The 20,926-nt window shown below is 35.5% G+C and overlaps 1 protein-coding gene across 5 annotated transcripts in view; it reads left to right on the top strand.

Moving 5' to 3' along the window:
- The window catches only part of DIAPH3 (diaphanous related formin 3), a 548,620-nt gene that overhangs the window by 176,288 nt on the left and 351,406 nt on the right, over nt 1–20,926 (top strand). For all 5 annotated transcript variants that reach the window (XM_029210108.1, XM_029210109.1, XM_029210110.1 and 2 more), the window contains 5 exons: nt 4,364–4,474; nt 4,761–4,879; nt 5,717–5,833; nt 9,799–9,917; nt 12,644–12,708. In XM_029210108.1, the coding sequence (XP_029065941.1) occupies nt 4,364–4,474; nt 4,761–4,879; nt 5,717–5,833; nt 9,799–9,917; nt 12,644–12,708 (531 nt within the window). The remainder of the gene's footprint in view (nt 1–4,363; nt 4,475–4,760; nt 4,880–5,716; nt 5,834–9,798; nt 9,918–12,643; nt 12,709–20,926) is intronic.

Raw genomic sequence — 20,926 nt, forward strand, 5'->3', positions numbered from 1 at the left:
GACAGCAGTAAATTAAATTGTGTACTGGAGGAACTTTAGGTGATGCATATTCACATGTGAAGAAACCTTCTCACTTCATTTTCAAGGGCAGAAAGCTGCTTTGCTGATTAAGTGATGAAAATTCCAGCATGTGTCTTTGTCTTGCTGTTTAACCCCTTTCTACTTCTAATGATTTTCCTTTGATCATTTGCCTTGTTCTTAAGATTGCCTTTGACAAGCTCTATCCCTCATATTGAATATCTTTGAGATTTTTGCTTACAGTTTATCTACTTTGTCCCCTGTTATATGTCTTTACCCCTCTAGTTTACAACATTGCTGACATTTGTCCCACTATTTGTAATTACTGTTTTGGCTGCTTATTTTCCTAATCCTTGGCTATGTGGGGTTTGCTGGTCTCAGCTTTTGTAGGACATTTTCAGTCTGTTGCTGTTCTTGAGGAAATCCTCAACTGTCCCGAATTCTAGCTGGATATGTGCGTGCCTGTGTGTGCAGACACATCTTTATAGCTAGAAGTTATGTTAAAAATACCTTTTCTCATGTAAGGCTCCTTTTTGATAATTGGGGCAAGAGTAACAAATGAGGTTACAGCATTTACTTTCCATATCATTAGAACTGAGTACATATCTAACACCTAAAGATGTGTCTTACTTATAAGCCTTGTTTAAACCAAAGGTTAATGAGCAGTATTTCTAAAGTATAAAGGTACATTTGGAGCAAGGAGAATATTTTAGAGCCAGTTTTAATTGTATGCTTTCATTTACTGGTTGCATATGGTACATGTGAGAAGGAAAATGTTTTCCACGTGCAGCAGCAGTTCTGTCCCTTTGTAGAAACTTCTCGTCAAGTCACCAATTTGCCAGATGCAGTGGTAATTATCTTATTTGACCTATTAGAGCATTTGACACAGTTGATCACTCTCCCTGTTGACACACTTTTCTCCCATTCTTCCAGGACACCACAATCTCTTCATTTATCTTCTACCACATTGATAGCTTTTTACTTTTCCTTAACTCATTTCCTCAACCTTCAAATCAAAACCTACAATTGAAATGTCCCAACCAGTTCTTGTACCTCCTCTTCTCTCTCTCTTTACAACTCTCTCGGTGATTCCATCTAAGATCTTGGTTTTTACATACAAATGCTATGGTAATCTCTTTCGCCAACTGGAGTCTCCTATATCCAATTTACTTTTCTAGTTTTTTCGATGAGGATCAATAATAGACAATATTTCCAACTTAACATCTCCAAAACTTAAGTCCTGATCTTTCTTCCCAAGCCTGTTTCCTCTGTTTATGCTGATTTTTTTTCTAGCTTAATAAATGTCAGCCTTTGAATTGCCCAGGCAATTCAAACTGTGGATTCAATCTTGCCTCCTCTCTTTCTATAGTAGTGATTTCTGTCTTTTTCATTTCATAACTGCATCTCTAGCACCAAGAAGTGCTTAGTAGACATCATTAACAGGCTTGGAAGGAATGAAATGCATGAGCTAGTAAACAGAGAAGATCTTGTGCCCAAAGATAGAACCTTCAGATAAGTTAGGATGCTCCCAGGAGGGCAGAAACTCTTGTTTTCTTACCCTCGTCAGTTCCAGAGGAAGGTGGCTTTTGCCTGCTGTTGAAACTGTTAGTATGGCATAATTAGTGCAAATTAATGGAGATCATATATGCTACATTTTGGGAACATCAAACAGAACATGGTGATTAATTCTTTATGATGAATATCACAATTTTATTATTTCCTTGAGCTTCTGTTAATATTCCAGCATTCACTAATTTCTTAAATGAATGTATGATTCCTAATGTACATTTCAATCTCAGAATTTTAGAAGCAGGATTTATCCTATTCTCCTGTGAAATTTGTTTCTTTCCTTGCATTTTATGTCTCTGTTAATGGTCCCACCTCCTATCTAGTTGAACAACAAAGGTGGGAGGACTTGTAAATTCTTTTCTTTTGCCTCAACCACATGTTCATCCAGCCATCAAATGTTTTTCAAATGTTGTTCAAGACCTCCTCATCGCTCAACGAAGCTACTTGTATGATAGCTTCTTAACTTGAATCTATTACCTCTATTATCGCCGCTCCTGAATAAAATCCTTTATGATTTCCCCTATTTCCAGCTGAGTCAGAAAGTTCTGATTCGGCACATGAAGCTGTGCCTCCTCTGTCTGGCTTCATCTTTATTGGGTCCTTCCCCTGTTCTCCCACTTCCCGCCTTACAAACTGCTCAGGAAATCTGAATTCCTTGTAACTCAGCAAAAGAGCCCAGATCTTTGAACATGTAAACTGCTCTGCTTTAAACATCTTGGTCCTCCTTTTCATCTGGCTGTCTCCCTATTAATCCTTAAGAGTCAGTACTGTTCCTCAGCTTTCCTTGTTTTTATTTACTGTCTCCACATTCTCATCATATACTGAACACATCTCTTACAGTACATAGTATATTTGTGTTACTGAACCTGCTTATCTTCACTAGGGGAGGCAACATGTCCTATTTTACCTTTTTAGTTCCTGAGCCTTTTCTACTGTCTCTAGGAATTGAGTTATATGGGATAGATGCCAGATTGGCTCCCACTTATGCTGCTATGCTATACCAGTGTGAAATCATGTGATAAAAAAGGTCTAAATGTCTCAATATATATATTAGAAATCTAGAAGGAACTCTTTGGTCTTTATCTTGATTATAGAATTTTTTATCTCTAAGGATGTAAATCAATACATTTTACTGTATGTAGACATATGTTTACATGACATAAATTAATCAAAGAGTGGTTGTAGGTCATGATAGTGGCAAATTACTGTTACAGTTGGGAAGGGATCCTAAAGAATTAAATTCATTATTTCGGCTTAAGTCAGTTCCTAGTTTTCTTTTTATGAAAAATTGCCTTTTAAAACGTTTCCTGGGAATAATTTGGATGATTCTTTTCCCTTCTTTCTTCTCAATTTCATGCTAATATTATTCTACACATATCAACTTTCCATTTAGGTGATATTTGCTGCTAATTTTTATGTTGTTTATTTTTGCTTCTTTCTTTGAGTTGTCTATAATTTGCATCTTTTCCTGGAAACCTGGTGACTAATACTAATTTAATTTCTCTGAACATAGAGAAATTAAATTAGTATGCTAATTTAAATATTTGTATGCTGTTTGAGATCTTTTAAAATGCTGAAAAAAACATTTGTGGGTATTGGGTAATGACTGGCAAGGAAGTGGAAAGAAAGCATTTTAAACTTGACTTTCTGACATGAACTGGTTACAGCTGAGTGAACGTGTACTGGAAAGGTAGACGCCGTTTTAAGTTTTCCCTTTTTTCTTTTAAATATGTTTTCCTTTTCCCTCTCTTTCAAGTTTTGACAGTAGAGGCATGCTGGCCAGATTTTAGTGTTTAGATATCAAATAGAACAATTATAATATATTTCAACCAGCAGGAACTGAGACCCCTGTTGGTGTCTTAATCCCAAAATGGCATTTTAAATTCATATAACCTTGCCTTAAGGGATGGAGAAAGGACAATTTAGGGAACAGCATGAGGTTAAACACATTGATCAGTAAGCTGGTCTTTCTTGTTAGATTTTGGTAGAATGTGGACTTAGAAAAATAACATCATCAACAACAGCAAAGAATTCTTTGCTTCTCTAGAAGCAACCTCTTTTGCTTCCATTATATAGATTTTGGATAATGAAAGATATAATTCAGCCAGGGATTAAAAAAAAAAGGAGATCCAGGTTGAAAGTTGGAATGTTAAATATGAATGGGAAAATACAGAGATTTTTAATTTTCATCATTTAAGTTATATACTAAAGCATTTAGTTAGCTATGTTATTTCTTTATGTCTTCTTAATAAGTGTAACACACAGTAAGCTGAATTTTTGTCAAACTGTAGGAACCATTGCCTGATAAGTTAACTTCTAGTAATTAGCTGTGCAATGTTCATAATATAATTTTTGGTTATAACAACCCCATTAACTAGTTTCAGGCCTTTGCTAACTCTCATTGACTTAAAGTCTTTGGGTTTCTCTTGATGAATGGGAAATTGTTTTATTATCCTATTTTAGGATAGGATCTATCTAAGGATATTTATAGTTTTTCAACTAGTGTGTGTTCAGTTTATGTCTTATGTGTATGGAATGATATTTTTGGAGAAGAACTTAACTTTTGGTTGGAGTGAATTAAAAAGTCCCCTGAAACTATATTTCTTGTCTAATTTGTAATTGACTAAAATATTTTACATACAAATTATTGTTTTAATAGACTCACCTGTGAAGGAAGATATTTGATAATACTTGGAACACAGCCTTGATGTTTCAGTTCTATTACTCCTTTAATGTCAGAATCCAAGTCTAAGTCTTGCTGTGTAATTTATTGTAGGTAGCATGTATGCAGCTTATCAATGCCCTTGTTACATCTCCTGATGATTTGGACTTCAGGCTTCACATCAGAAATGAATTTATGCGTTGTGGATTGAAAGAGATTTTGCCAGTAAGTGCCCTGCAGTCTCCTTATTAATATTTAAATTAGAGAAATACTTGAGTAGGGGGAAATTTAGATAAATTACCTTCAAGAATAATTTATCTGTGGGAAAAAAGGCTTGAGTATAAAATCTATTTTTGAAATAGATGATAAGGTTTGAGTATTATTTAACACTTTAAGTGTTTGAATGCTGTAAATCAAGTTGAATGGTTGGTTTATTGTTTATGTTTTTCATTAATTTTTTACATCGTTAAAAACAAAACTGTTCCTTATAACTCCTATTTAATATCTCTAGAATTTAAAACGTATTAAGAATGATGGCCTGGATATCCAACTTAAAGTCTTTGACGAGCATAAGGAAGAAGATTTGATTGAGTTCTTCCATCGCCTCGAAGATGTTAGAGCTGAACTTGAATATCCTTTTGTTCTGAAGTCTAATCAAATATGTAAAATTACTGCTAACCCTTAAACAGCCCCCACCCCATAAAATATTAAACTTCTGAAGCCATTTCTAGATAAACGATATAAAATCAAACCTTTATTGAATCAGAAGGATGTTTGTATAAACCTTTTTTATTTTATTAGTTTATGTGCGTTTTTGTGAATACATGCATATGCAAATGGATGTTACAATCTACAAATGGATGCTTTTTAGACAAGCCTCTTATGTATACATGTACAATCTGTTCTTTTTGTTTGGCACCTCCCCTCCCCCTACTTGCCTTCATCATTAGGAATAGGTGCCCTTAGCCTGCTGGTTAGTTCCTACCCTGTACCTTGGGTGTATCCTCATACGGGCCTTTGTTAATTCTGTGCATCTGCAGATGTCTGCGCTTGTCCAGAGATCTGCCACCTTTCTGTCTTCCACTGGGACTGCTCCATGGTAGGTAATGCCTGGCACCAGCCCTCTTGGTCAGGGCTCCCCCAGAACCCAAAGACTTCATTAACAACCAGCTGCCCACTACTCTTTCTGCCAGCAGTATCTTGGCTCAAGAGAGGAATACTGGTTGGAGTTGATTGTGGAGGAGAAGCCAGGAAGTGTCAGGTCAGGTTGTCATTTGCACATAGTTTTCCCTCTATTCTCATTCCTAACTACATGCGTTTTATTATATGCTGAGTATATATGATGCCTATTTTAGGTTAAGATACACAGTAATCTTTTGAAGCCTTACAGAGCAGATTCCGTGTCACATTATTGCAGTTGTTCGGTATAGAGGATAAATAAATCCACATATTCCTTAATCAGTTTACTGAAGCGAATGATCTTCACAACATGGTGTGGAACACAGTTAAGGAAACCAGAGCAGAGGGATATTTCATTTCAATTCTGCAGCATCTTTTGCTGATTCGAAATGATTATTTTATAAGGTAAGAGGAAGCTATATTCTAATATTTTCTTTCACTAATAAAATTCTATTAATTGTGAAATTCACCTGATGTTTGATTTGGGCAAGCAAATATTTTTAAGTTTTGTATTTCTTTCATAATATTGATTCATAGAATGCACTGTTTCCTCTGGGCATATATTTAGGTAGAAGATGGTATAAAATGATATTACTATTACTTTCTAAGCTCCAGCAGATTCTTGGTTACAGCTTTTCAGCTGAATAAAAATGCAAACTAGCAACAAATTACTAGTTTACTGCGTGATGAATAATGTTTTCTGGTTAGTCCGTAGGCAGTAGGAATGGCAGATACTAAACATCACTTTTATTAGTGTTTAAGTAGCTAGCAAGTTCCTTAATAATACAGTTGTGTTTAATGTTGCTAATGTATCAGAACGCTAGACAAATGACTTCTCAAGTTTGATTATATCCTAGACATCTTGAGCGTAACAAATTGTTTAAAGAAAATAATTGTTTATCCATGTTTATCTGTAGTTATATATGGATAGTAACACTTAAGCTGCTGGACTGTTATGAAGATTAAAATGGTAACATGAGTGAGACTCCTAGCCAAATATCTGGCATATGGTGTATGCTCAATAAATGCCCTCTATACCCTCTTAACTCTTTTATTACTGTTTTATGAAGGAAGCTGAGATCTTTGAATATAAAACCATTTTGGTCACCTTTAATTTAATTTTGCTGAAATTTATTCTCAAATACTATGGGTAATATGTCTTTTCTTACTCTAATTTCAAGTAGAAGGAGTTGCTAGACAGTCTTATTCAGGCTGTGTCCTCTAGGTGATGTCAGAGGGTGCAATTTAGGTTTTTGATGTACCTAACAAGTGAATAGAATAAAAGTCTAAACGTGGTAAAACTTTAGGTTCTTCGAGATGAGTACAGATCATCCACCCTACCTCTTTCCTTTGTAGAATTGGGAAGTCCCCGTGGTATTCTAAAATAGAGTTCAGGAACCTGTTTTGAGTCTTCATTTGCTTCTTTCTCATATTTTATTAAAATAAGACACTTTAAATATTTAACCACTCTATAAATGCTAGATAAAAAATACTAATACTTGATTAATAATATTTTTAAGTATCATAGGTACCCCACTAATTGTAATACTATACTCTCCTGAAGATTTACCTAAAAATAAACTTGGAACTTCCATTTATTCTAAAGTAGCCCCATCCTTTTCTTGATACCTGTGTGGTTGGTCCTGTCAACCTCTGATTTTTTGCTGCTTGAATTTCCAAGAATTTAAGACTGCTGTTTGCTTTTGAAGCGTTGAATGTGTCTACAGTGTTACAAAGGGGGTTATTTAATCCCTTCATCTGTGTTCCAGGGAGCATGTGGTTGTGTCTAATTTCAAAACAGATTAAAAAGCACAACTGTAGTGGGGCATACTCAGGCGAGCCTTTCACTTTAGTGGAATCAAGAGTCTAAAGAAATATTACATTGTAGCATTACCAAAGTGACATTAGTGAGGCATAGAAGTTCATCTAGTTTGGTCATTTTTTGAGTAACACCTTTTAAGTTTGATACTCGTCTATGTTGCCTTCTTTCTTGGCTCTTTAAGCCCGAGGCCCTTGGTCTTTGTTCCAGATATGGTTGCTATGAAGGCAGAATTCTTCCCATGACTGCCGTAGTGAAGATGATCCCATCGATTCTTTCCTATGTTCCAAAATTCTCAGTTATTTATTACTATTATTGTTGTTGTTGATTCTTATAGTGAGTATACATTTATTACAAGATAGAGTCAGAATTGTGGTCACTTACATAATACTTTTATTATATATTCATCCTTTTAATTAACATACAGTAAATTTTACTCTTTTTGCTGTGTAGCCCAAGATTCATAAATCTTGTTCTTTTGGTTTTACCTTCATTTTTCGGTTTTACTATCTCGAATGGACCTAGATTTCACCTTTCAGAAATATTCAGTTATCTGAACATTTTCGACTGATGAACATTTAAAATTAATATTGACATTAATAAATACAACTTTTGAAGTTTTTTATAAGTTAATTTTCATTGTAGAATGCAAAATATTGTCATTTAAAAGAATTAGTGGATAGGAAAATTAAAATCTTTGCTTACTTTCACATCTGGAACAAAAGGAAATTTTACTGAAATGGAACTCGATTGGAGAATGTACATCAAAGGTCCCCCAGAAAAATCAAATGCAGTAAGATAATTGGAAGGTGGATAGAAGATCAAATTCAATTCTGTAACAAATTACTAATGGCTTATCGTGTGCAGAATAGCATGTTAGTTGAATGTGCATGGGAGATAATTTCTGATATTTGGTTAAAAAAAAAAAACTGCAGAGAAAGTGAAGGTGATTTCTAAATATTCTCCAACAAAAATGACTTTTATTAATGAAGTAATGACATTTATGTTTATCCCTTAATTACACTGTTTACATATTCCTTTGACATATTCACTACCTTACCAATATCACTCATAGAGATTATTTTCTAGATTTACATTTCTGAATTCCAGACGTACATTGTTCTTTACTAGTATTGCCTTACTGAAAGAGTTTTTGCATGAATTTTCAGCTACATTATAAATGAGCTCATAATTTAGGGTGGTGGAAGTGAGAAAACACTTAATGACATTATGTTTTTTAAAAACATTATACACAATAGCTGGTGTTAATTTAAGCCATGTTTTTATTAAAACAACATCAAGATAACATTAAATAAGAGTAAAAAAGGGACAGAGTGCGTCATCTCAGTTTTTAAATGTGATAGCTAGAAACGTGTGTGCAATTTATGTACCTCAAGTGTAAATGTGGTTATTATAGCTAAAATATTAGGGAATGGGAGATTATTTCATTGAAAGAAGTTGAGAAAATTGAGGAAAGCATTGATAATACCTTCTTGCTTTAATTTGTATCCAAGAACGCTATGTCTTGAATATTTTTACTCTATGACAATTAATGAACATTGTCTTATTTGCTAATGTTAAGCTGTAGTGAATTTTATTCAGCATAATGGATGGTTTATTAGGTACCAGGTAAATGGTCCAGGGCAGTAGGTCATAGTATACAGGGAAGGAAGTCTCAAGTAGCTGGAGGCATCGTCACATACGTGGTGAGAAGGGGTTGGAGAGGAAAACTGTGCAAAAAGTCATTGAGAAGAAATAGTCCTAAGTGGTGGTTCGGATGGAGGACTGTATTCATTAGAATATTACCCACCCTCTCTATCACTCTCTCTATCACTGTAGTTTGGTTTTGTTTGTAAAATCTTCTGGATATTTCTTTCACTTTTGTTGGCTTGAGTTTTAAGGGATGTATTTTAGCTTATTACTAACACAGGTGGATTGAACTTAATTGTACTAACACATGAAGCCTATTTGGGGATTTTAATTAAATTTAAATTTTGGACAAAAATTGTTATGCTGAAGTTTTCTAGCTTTCTTTTGAGTAAGGAACATTCATTTGATATTGTTTATAATTCACAGTATCACAAACATTCTAAAAACAGTGAACTGTATGTTTTTAAGAACCTTCCAGATAATTTTTTAGAAAATATATCTTTTGGTTTGTATTAATAAAATGAATTAATGGTAGCTCTTTCAGTATGGTACGGTGATAGGTTGATGATCTCTGCTGAGGACTGCTTTTAAGTACATATCACTTCATTTTAATATTCTATTTCTTACTGCCTACTAATTAAGTCAAGATTCTGACTTTTGCAAGAAAATGATCTTTAAAGCACACTGTATTTATAGCTAAAAGATCATAAAAAATGTAGTGTGTTAAAATCATTAGAAAGAAAGTGGCAGTTGTATTTACTCTCACTCCCATGTTAAATCTATATGTCAACTATTGAAACTATACAATTGTATATTATTGAAGTAGAAATCAAGCTACTGAAATATTTTGATGTAAAGTTACACTAATAGAGTGTACATTTATTCTTTTCCTTGGTTCTAGGCAACAGTACTTCAAATTAATTGATGAGTGTGTATCCCAGATTGTACTGCATAGAGATGGGATGGATCCAGACTTCACATATCGAAAAAGACTAGACTTAGATTTAAGTCAGTTTGTTGGTGAGTGTTTCTCTGTTATTTAAATGAAAATACCTTATGTCCCTTACCCATGGGTTAGTGCTAGAGTGTTGTTTCTCACAGTGTGGGCTGTAGACTCCAGAGGGTCCTGGATACCTTTCAGGAGGTCCTAATAGTCAAAACTATTCTCATAACAATACTGAGACAGTTATTTGGCATTTTTACTCTGTTGATATTTTCAGAGCAATATTGGGAAAACTGCTGGTACTTTGTTGTGAATCAAGGCAGTGGCACCAAACTGTATTAGTAGCCATGGGATTCTTTATTCTCAGTAAAACAAAAGAAATGAAACAAAAAAAGTGCCATTTTTTATTTAAGAATGTCCTTGATAAAGAACTAAAAAAATGTTAATTTTATTAAATATCTACCTTTGCACACACATCATTTCAATATTCTGTGTGAATATATTCAATATTCAATATATTGTGTGTGTGAATCACTTGTGCTGCAAACCAGAGTCCAATTGGAAATACTTGTGTAATCGTCTGAGCTGCCAGCTGAAATGCCTGCATTTTTTTTTTAACTTTGAAAAAAGGACCGTCATACAAATTGTGGCTACTCAGATGTGAGTGTTTGGCACACACTTTCCTAAAAATGAAATAATATGTGTCTGTAACTTCAATGAAAATGATAGAATATGTTACCAATGATAAAATTGGAATATTCAAGTAAATATTTGAGTTTTGGAAAACTTGTACTTGCTACCATCATCTTGGCAGCTTTGCGGTCCTAAATTTTTTTCTGATGAGATCAGTGGTGGTATTACCCTATCTGTTTATTTTGATATTGTATGATGAGATGTGTCACCATTTGGAGGATCTGCATGACTCTGCAAACCACTCTTTCCCAAATGACCAGGGCTTGATGTGTCTAAATGATTTAAAAGTAACAGTACAAAATGGTCATTGACATCATACCCGATTCCACATTGTAACTAATGTTTAAGAAGTTACCATATGTCAAATCTTGGTTTAGCATTAAAAAGGAATATCTATTATTTGCATGAAGTTGTTTTTTCTTCATATAATATTTGAGTTCAGGAAGAAGTGTGGAATGTATAGAATGAGAAAGGAGTAGATAATACTAGTGAGACTGATAAAGTGAATACTTGTTTCTCTCTGCAGGAGAGAAGAAATTAGGAGTTCTTGGGTGTGGGAGGGACATAGAAATGAAGAAAAATATGCTCTAAATATGTAGCAAACTAAAATGTGGAATGATTCTGAATAGTGTCTGAAGAGAAAACTTTTTCTACCTGGACATTAGGAATATTTTTTCTTGAGTAGGTGAGAGGTTTTGACATTGAATTCTTGAGAAGGAAATACTATATAATCTTTGAATACTTCTTGGCTATATAAGTGAAACATGTTACATAGTTATAATAAGTCCATTGTGTTTATTTATTGTAAATGTTTAGAATAAACTTATAGACATAATGCAGAAGACTTAAGTACAGAAGAGAGTGTCCCTGTATTTACACGCTTAGGTGAGAGAGGACAGTAGGGGAGACAGATATTGGAAAGTATAGGGCACAGATAACTCCATATATTAAAAGAGGGATTCAAGAGATGCTGTCTGTGCAATAGGAATCAGAGGATTAAGTATTAATTTAGTGCTACAGAGCCAGCCAAATGAAAGTAAAATTATCAAAAATTGGGATTAGATGGGAAACAGTGTTTTCTTATTTCATATAATGTCCTAAATAGTTAAATAAGATAATAATGGTGTACATACTTTATTTAGAGTTAGGAAGCTAACCACCAGAGCTGTAAGAGGAAGCATTTAGGAAGTGGGACTGAGTTTTGGATGCAATGATTTGGTTGACTTTTGCTTCTTCTAACTTGTTCTGTGGTATATTTTCTTAAACCATGTTCATTATTACTTTCATTAAAAAAAGAAAGAAGGGATACAATACATTCATGAGACATCCATAATGAATTCATTCATAATATGAATTACTTCTCCTGCAAAGTATCCCATCCTGTGGATACATATCAGAGCTTATTAGTCAATCTATTATTGGTGGACATTTAAGTTATTTGCAGTTTTTTGCTAACATAATATTTTAATGAATATTCTTGCTTAAAGGCAAAGTCCTAGAAATACATTACTGGGTGAAAGAAAATATTAATTTTAAGTTTTAGTACATATTGCATCATTTCTCATCAGCAAAGTTCCTTAATTATACTTCCACTGTTTTTAGGAGAGTGGGGTTCCCTGTGCTATCTCCAATACTTGACATTAGGGATCATTTAATCTTTGCTTATTTCTCATTAAAACTTTTTATATTTTCATATTACTAGGGAAAATCAAGTATCTGTTTTTATGATTTAGCAATTTTTACTTTTTTTATTCCTAATTTTCTGCTCATTACTATTGCACATTTTCCTAGTTGGTATTGACTATCCTCTTCTCCTCTTTTTTCAAAATATTTATGAATTCAGGATAGCAACCTTTTAGTATTGTATGTTACAGTTGAACTCCCTCCTCCTTTTGCCTAATACAAGGTTAGAATTGTAATTTGGTTTATCTTTCTCCTTATATTTTGTGACCTTGGTATCATGCTTAGAAAATCCTCCATTCCAACATTGTATGTTTCACCATTTTGTTGATTTTATTACTGACACTATTTCTAATTTTTCTGTTTTTTTTCTTTTTGAACTTTTAAAGTAACAATGAATTTAATAAAAATTTTGTCATTGCAATTTTAGATATTTGCATGTATCAGGTGAAACTAGAAGAGTTTGAAGAGAAAGCATCAGAACTTAACAAGAAAGTAAGTAATATGACTAACTTTGCAAGACTATATGGGGGCTCCTGCAGCTCTGCTTCTGCCTCATGGACTCTGTGCCTTCTTCTCACTTCCTTCTTTACCTCCTTCAGGTATTTGCACAAATGCCATTCTCTGAGGAGGACTTCCTGGACCATTATATTTAAACATTTAAACTCCCCACTCCCAACTCTGACCCTCCCTGTGCTTCTTTTCTTGTTTTTCTACTGTTGTATTTATCACCATCTGATATGTTGCATAATTTAGGTATCTGTGTGTGTATATACAAATGCCTTGTTTATTTCTCCCTCTGGAATAAACTTTATGAGGGATTTGTGTTTGCTTTATTCACTATCCTGGCACCTAGAACAATTCCTGGACTGAGAACTAAAACATATTCTTTGAATGAGTTGAATGAATAAATGATTGACAATGTATAAAGTCAGCATTTTAAGATTGGAGTATTTCTCAAGACATCATATAATTCAGGCCCTTAAGATTGAAATTATGTCTAAAAATTTTAAGAGAAAAAGTTTAACTTGCTTTCTGTTTTGATTAAAGTTACTTCATTAGACTAAGAGGAACCACATAAAATTATCATTTTCATAGATAAAAAGTATTGAATGTCAGCAGTTTCATTTGTTTCTGGCCAATAGCATTGCTGACCATCTAGCCATTCCCCACTTTTCTTTAAGGTACTGTTTTGTGCTTTTATCTCTACTTAATGGGTATCTATTGGACTTTTTCTCTGTTTTTAAAATTTTACTTTTAAATTTTATTATTTTTTGTTGTTGTTGGATTCTTTACATTTTAAGTAGTCATTCTGATTTGAATTCTTAGGGCTGGTTCCTCACATTCAAAGAATCATGGTAATTACTGCTACCACCACCTCAACTGAACACATACAAAAGGAACATTTACACTGAGTTAGGCACTATTCCAGGGAGTCTACATTTTTGATGTGTCAGGCCCTAAATGAATCTTGAGAGAATTGTACATTTTTTATAGACTTTTAAGATAAAACATAACTTGCAAATGGTAGACACTTTCATAAGTTATTTGTAACTTATGAAAAACTTTGTAAGTATCCTGTCCAAGAAGTCCTAAGTTTCATCAAATACTTAGTGAGAGGATATTATCTCCCAGGCCTTTGGCTGTAGGCTTGGATTACAGCTGTGGATATATCACCATTGCTGCGAAGCAACTTAGTTTACAGGGGGAAACAAATTATTAGATCCTTTAAATTAAGTGTCATAAGTGTTCCAGTTGATAAATGTTTGTGTTGTATGGTGACCTTTCACCCCACTGACTCTGTATTCCAAGCTCAGTAAATACTTCAATTCATCGTGGGAAAGTAGTAGCAAACTTTCAAGTGTTTGATTTGAATGCATCCCAGATAGTTTAAATTTCCTTTTTTTTAAAAACATCTTTATGGAGTATAATTGCTTTACAATGGTGTGTTAGTTTCTGCTTTATAACAAAGTGAATCAGCTATACATATACATATATCCCCATATCTCCTGCCTCTTGTGTCTCCCTCCCACCCTCCCTATCCCACGCCTCTGTGGTCACAAAGCACCGAGCTGATCTCCCTGTGCTATGCGGCTGCTTCCCACTAGCTATCTATTTTACATTTGGTAGTATATGTAAGTCCATGCCAATCTCTCACTTCATCCCAGCTTACCCTTCCCCCTCCCCATGTCCTCAAGTCCATTCTCTAGTAAGTCTGTGTCTTTATTCCCATCTTGCCCCTAGGTTCTTCATGACCATTATTATTATTTTTTTAGATTCCATATATATGTGTTAGCATATGGTATTTGTTTTTCTCTTTCTGACTTCACTCTGTATGACAGAATATAGGTTCATCCACCTCACTACAAATAACTCAATTTCGTTTCTTTTTATGGACGAGTAATATTCCACTGTATATATGTGCCACATCTTCTTTATCCATTCGTCTGTCGATGGACACTTAGGTTGCTTGCATGTCCTGGCTATTGTAAATAGAGCTGCAGTGAACACTCTGGTACATGACTCTTTTTGAATTTTGGTTTTCTCAGGGTATATGCCCAGGAGTGGGATTGCTGGGCCATATGGTAGTTCTATTTTTAGTGTTTTAGGAATCTCCATACTGTTCTCCATAGTGGCTGTATCAATTTACATTTCCACCAACAGTGCAACAGAGTTCCCTTTTCTCCACACCACCTCCAGCATTTATTGTTTGTAGATTTTCTGGTGATGGCCATTCTGACCAGTGTGAGGTGATACCTCACTGTAGTTTTGATTTGCATTTCTCTAATGATTAGTGATGTTGAGCATTCTTTCACGTGTTTGTTGGCAATCTATATATCTTTTTTGGAGAAATGTCTATTTAGGTCTCCTGACCATTTTTGGATTGGGTTGTTCATTTTTTTGATATTGAGCTCCATGAGCTGCTTGTATATTTTGGAGATTTATCCTTTGCCAGTTGCTTCATTTGCAAATATTTTCTCCCATTCTGAGGGTTGTCTTTTGGTCTTGTTTATGGTTTCCTTTGCTGTGCAAAAGCTTTTAAGTTGCATTAGGTCCCATTTGTTTATTTTTGTTTGTATTTCCATTTCTGTAGGAGGTGCATCAAAAAGGATCTTGCTGTGATTTCTGTCATAGAGTGTTCTGCCTATGTTTTCCTCTAAGAGTTTTATAGTGTTTGGCCTTACATTTAGGCCTTGAATCAATTTTGAGTTTATTTTTGTGTATGGTGTTAGGGAGTGTTCTAATTTCATTCTTTTACATGTAGCTGTCCAGTTTTCCCAGCACCACTTATTGAAGAGGCTGTCTTTTCTCCATTGTATATTCTTGCCTCCTTTATCAAAAATAAGGTGACCATATGGACGGGAGTTTATGTCTGGGCTTTCTATCCTGTTCCATTGATCTATATTTCTGTTTTTCTGCCAATACCATACTGTCTTGATTGCTGTAGCTTTGAGTATAGTCTGAACTCAGGAAGCCTGATTCCTCCAGCTCCGTTTTTCTTTCTCAAGATTGCTTTGGCTATTTGGGGACTTCTGTGTTTCCATATAAATTGTGAAATTTTTTGTTGGTAGTATCATCATTTTGACAGTGTTGCTTCTTGCAATCCAAGAACATGGTATATCTCTCCATCTGTTTGTATCATCTTTAATTTCTTTCATCAGTGTCTTATAGTTTTCTGCATAGAGGTCTTTTGTCTCCTTAGGTAGGTTTATTCCTAGGTATTTTATTCTTTTTGTTGCAGTGGTAAATGGGATTGTTTCCTTAATTTCACTAACTGATTTTTCGTTGCAGGTGTATAGGAATGCCAGAGATTTTGTGCATTAATTTTGTATCCTGCAACCTTACCAAATTCATTGATTAGTTCTAATAGTTTTCTGGTGGCATCTTTAGGATTCTCTATGTATAGTATCATGTCATCTGAAACAGTGACAGTTTTACTTCTTCTTTTCCAATTCGTATTCCTTTTATTTCTTTTTCTTCTCTGCTTGCTGTGGCTAGGACTTCCAAAACTATGTTAAATAAGAGTGGCGAGAGTGAACATCCTTGTCTTGTTCCTGATCTTAGTGGAAATGCTTTCAGTTTTTCACAATTGAGTATGCTACTTGTGGTGGGTTTGTCATATATGGTGTTTATTATGTTGAGGTAGGTTCCCTCTGTGCCTACTTTCCGGAGAGTTTTTATCATAAATCGGTGTTGAATTTTGTCAAAAGCTTTATCTGTATCTGTTGCGATGATCATATGGTTTTCCTCCTTCAGTTTTTTAATATGGTTTATCACATTGATTGATTTGCGTATATTGAAGAATTCTTGCATTCCAGGGATAAACGCCACTTGATCATGGTGTATGATCCTTTTAACATCCTGTTGAATTCTGTTTGCTAGTATTTTGTTGAGGATTTTTACATCTATGTTCATCAGTGATACTGGCCTGTAGTTTTCTTTCTTTGTTGACATCTTTGTCTGGTTTTGGTGTCAGGGTGATGGTGGCCTAGTAGAATGAGTTTGGGAGTGTTCCTCCCTCTGCTATATTTTGGAGGAGTTTTAGAAGGATAGGTGTTAGCTCTCTAAATCCTTGATAGAATTCACCTGTGAAGCGTGGGCTTTTGTTTGTTGGAGGATTTTTTTATCACAGTCTCAATTTCAGTGCTTGTGACTGGTGTGTTTATATTTTCTATTTCTTCCTGGTTCAGTCTCGGAAGGTTGTACTTTTCTAAGAATTTGTCCATTTCTTCCAGGTTGTCCATTTTATCGGCATATAGCTGCTTGTAGTAATTTCTCATGATCCTTTGTATTTCTGCACTGTGAGTTGTTACTTCTCCTTTTTTCTTTCTAATTCTATTGATTTATGTCTTATCCCTTTTTTTCTTGATGAGTCTGGCTAATGGTTTATCAATTTTGTTTATCTTCTTAAGGAACCAGCTTTTAGTTTTATTGATCTTTTCTATTGTTTCTTTCATTTCTTTTTCATTTATTTCTGATCTGATCCTTATGATTTCTTTCCTTCTGCTAACTTTGAGGGTTTTTTGTTCTTCTTTCTCTAATTGCTTTAGGGGTAAGTTTAGGTTGTTTATTTGAGATATTTCTTGTTTCTTGAGGTAGAATTGTATTGCTATAAACTTTCCTCTCAGAACTGCTTTTGCTGCATCCCACAGGTATTGGGTTGGCGTGTTTTCATTTTCCTTTGTTTCTAGGTATTTTTGACTTCCTTTCTGATTTCTTCAGTGATCTCTTGTTTATTATTAAGGAGTGTATTGTTTAGCCTCCATGTGCTTGTATTTTTTACAGATTTTTTCCTGTAATTGATACGTAGTCTCATAGCGTTGTGATCGGAAAAGATATTTGATGCGATTTCAATTTTCTTAAATTTACCAAGGCTTGATTTGTGACCCAGGGTATGATCTATCCTGGAAAATGTTCCATGAGCACTTGAGAAGAATGTGCATTGTGTTGTTTTTGGATGGAATGTCCTATAAATATCAATTAAGTCCATCTTGTTTAATGTATCATATAAAGCTTGTGTTTCATTATTTAGTTTCATTTTGGATGATCTGTCCATTGGTGAAAGTGGGGAAATTTTCAACTTCCCTACTATGAGTGTGTTACTGTCCATTTCTCCTTTTATGGCTGTTAGCATTTTCCTTATGTATTGAGGTGCTCTCATGTTGGGTGCATAAATATTTACAATTGTTATATCTTCTTCTCGGATTGATCCCTTGATCATTATGTAATGTCCTTCTTTGTCTTTTATAATAGTCTTTATTTTAAAGTCCGTTTGTCTGATATGAAAATTGGTACTCCAGCTTTCTTTTGATTTCCATTTGCATGGAGTATCTTTTCCATCCCCTCACTTTCAGTCTTTATGTGTCCCTAGGTCTGAAGTGGATCTCTTTTAGACAGCATCTATATGGGTCTTGTTTTGTATCCATTCAGCCAGTCTGTGTTTTGGTTGGAGCGTTTAATCCATTTACATTTAAGGTAATTATCGATATGTATGTTCCTATTACCATTTTATTAATTGAATTGGGTTTGTTATTGTAGGTCTTTTCCTTCTCTTGTGTTTCCTGCCTAGAGAAGTTCCTTTAGCATTTGTTGTGAAGCTGGTTTGGTGGTGCTGAATTCTCTTAGCCTTTGCTTATCTATAAAGGTTTTAATTTCTGCATCGAATCTGATTCAGATCTTTGCTGGGTAGAGTAATCTTGGTTTTAGGTTTTTCCCTTTCATCACTTTAAATGTGTCCTGCCACTCCCTTCTGGCTTGCAGAGTTTCTGCTGAGAGATCAGCTATTAACCTTATGGGCATTCCCTTGTGTGTTATTTGTTGTTTTTCCCTTGCTGCTTTTAATATTTGTTCTTTGTATTTAATAGTTGATAGTTTAGTATGTGTCTTGGCATGTTTCTCCTTGGATTTATCCTGTATGGGACTCTCTGTGCTTCCTGGACTATTTCCTTTCCCCTATTAGTGAAATTTTCAACTATAATCTCTTCAAATATTTTCTCAGACCCTTTCTTTTTCTTTTCTTCTTCTTGGACCCGTATAATTCGAACACTGGTCCATTTAATGTTGTCCCAGAGGTCTCTGAGGTTGTCCTCAGTTCTCTTCATTCTTTTTTCTTCTTTCTGTTCTTCAGTAGTTATTTCCACTATTTCGTATTCCAGGTCACTTCTGTGTTCTTCTGCCTCAGTTATTCTGCTATTGCTTCCTTCTAGAGAATTTTTAATTTCATTTATTGAGTTGTTCATCATTGTTTGTTTGCTCTTTAGTTCTTCTTGGTCCTTTTTAATCATTTCTTGTATTTTCTCCATTCTATTTCCAAGATTTTGGATTATATTTACTGTCATTACTCTGAATTCTTTTTCAGGTAGATTGCCTATTTCCTCTTCATTTGTATGGTCTGATGGATTTTTACCTTGCTCCTTCATCTGCTGTGTGTTTCTCTGTCTTCTCATTTTGCTTAATTTACTGTGTTTGGGGTCTCCTTTTCGCAGGCTGCAGGTTCGTAGTTCCCGTTGTTTTTGGTTCCTGCCCCCGGTGGCTAAGGTTGTTTCAGTGGGTTGTGTAGGCTTCCTGGTGGAGGGGACTACTGCCTGTTTTCTGGTGGATGAGGCTGGATCTTGTCTTTCTGTCTTGCAGGACTGCCTCTGGTGGTGTGTTTTGGGGTGTCTGTGACCTTATTATGATTTTAGGCAGCTTCTCTGCTAATGAGTGGGGTTGTGTTCCTGTCTTGCTAGTTGTTTGGCATAGGGTGTCCAGTACTATAGCTTGCTGGTTGTTGACTGGACCTGGGTTTTAACGTTCAGATGGAGATCTCCGGGAGAGCTTTTGCTGTTTGATATTACATGGAGATGGGAGTTCTCTGGTGGACCGATGTCCTGAACTCAGCTTTCCCATCTTAGAGGCGCAGGCCTGACACCTGGATGGAGCACCAAGACCCTGTCATCCACACGGCTCAGAAGCAAAGGGAGAAATATAGAGAAAAATCAAATCAAATCAAATAATTTAAAAAAAATTATTAAAAATAAAAAAAGTTAAAAAGTAATAGAAAGAAGAAAGAAAGAAGAGAGTAACCAAACCAAAAAACAAATCCACCAATGATAACAAGCGCTAAAAGCTATACTTAAAAAAAAAAAAATGGACAGACAGAACTCTAGTAGAAATGGTAAAAGCAAAGCTATACAGACAAAATCACACAAAGAAGCATACACATACACGCTAAAAAAAAGAGAAAAACGAAAAAAAATATATCTATATATAAAAAAAGAAAAAAAAGGAGGAAGAGTGCAACCAAATCAATAAACAAATCTACCAATGATAATAAACTCTAAATACTAAACTAAGATAAACGTAAAACCAGGAACAAATTAGATGCAGAAAGCAAACCCCAAGCCTACATTTGCTCCCAAAGTTCACTGCCTCAGTTTTGGGATGATTCGTTGTCCATTCAGGTATTCCACAGATGCAGCCTACATCAAGTTGATTGTGAAGATATAATCTGCTGCTCCTGAGGCTGCTGGGAGAAATTTCCCTTTCTGTTCATTGTTTGCACAGCTCCTGGGGCTCAGTTTTGGATTAGCTCTGCCTCTGCGTGTAGGTCACCCTCTGGCGTCAGTTCTTCGCTTAGACAGGAAAGGTTAAAGTAGCAGCTGATTCGTGGGCTCTCGCTCACTCAGGCCGGGAGGAGGGAGGGGTACGGAATGCGGGCAGAGCCTGCAGCTGCAGAGGGCTGGGGATGTTGCAACAGCTTGAGGCGAGCCGTGTGTTCTCCTGGGGAAGTTGTCCCTGCATCATGGGACCCTGGCAGTGGTGGGCTGCACAGACTCCCGGGAGGGGAGGTGTGGATAGTGACCTGTGCGTGCACACAGGCTTCTTGATGGCTGCAGCAGCAGCCTTAGAGTTTCATGCTTGTCTCTGGTGTTCGTGCTGACAGCCGTGGCTTGTGCCTATCTCTGGAGCTCGTTTAGGTGGTGCTCTGAATCCCCTCTCCTCATGCACCCAGAAACAATGTCTTGCCTCTTAGGCAGGTCCAGACTTTTTCCTGGACTCCCTCCTGGCTCACTGTGGCCCCCTAGCCCCCTTGAGGCTGTGTTCACGCAGCCAACGCGTCCTCTCTCTGGGATCTGACCTCCGAAGCCCGAGCCTCAGCTCCCAGCCCCCAACTGCCCCGGTGGATGAGCAGACAAGCCTTTCGGGCTGGTGAGTGCTGGTCGGTACCGAT

The sequence above is a fragment of the Monodon monoceros genome, unplaced genomic scaffold (genome assembly GCF_005190385.1).
Source record: "Monodon monoceros isolate NGI ecotype Baffin Bay Population unplaced genomic scaffold, NGI_Narwhal_1 Super_Scaffold_8, whole genome shotgun sequence".
NCBI classification, from domain to species: domain Eukaryota; kingdom Metazoa; phylum Chordata; class Mammalia; order Artiodactyla; family Monodontidae; genus Monodon; species Monodon monoceros.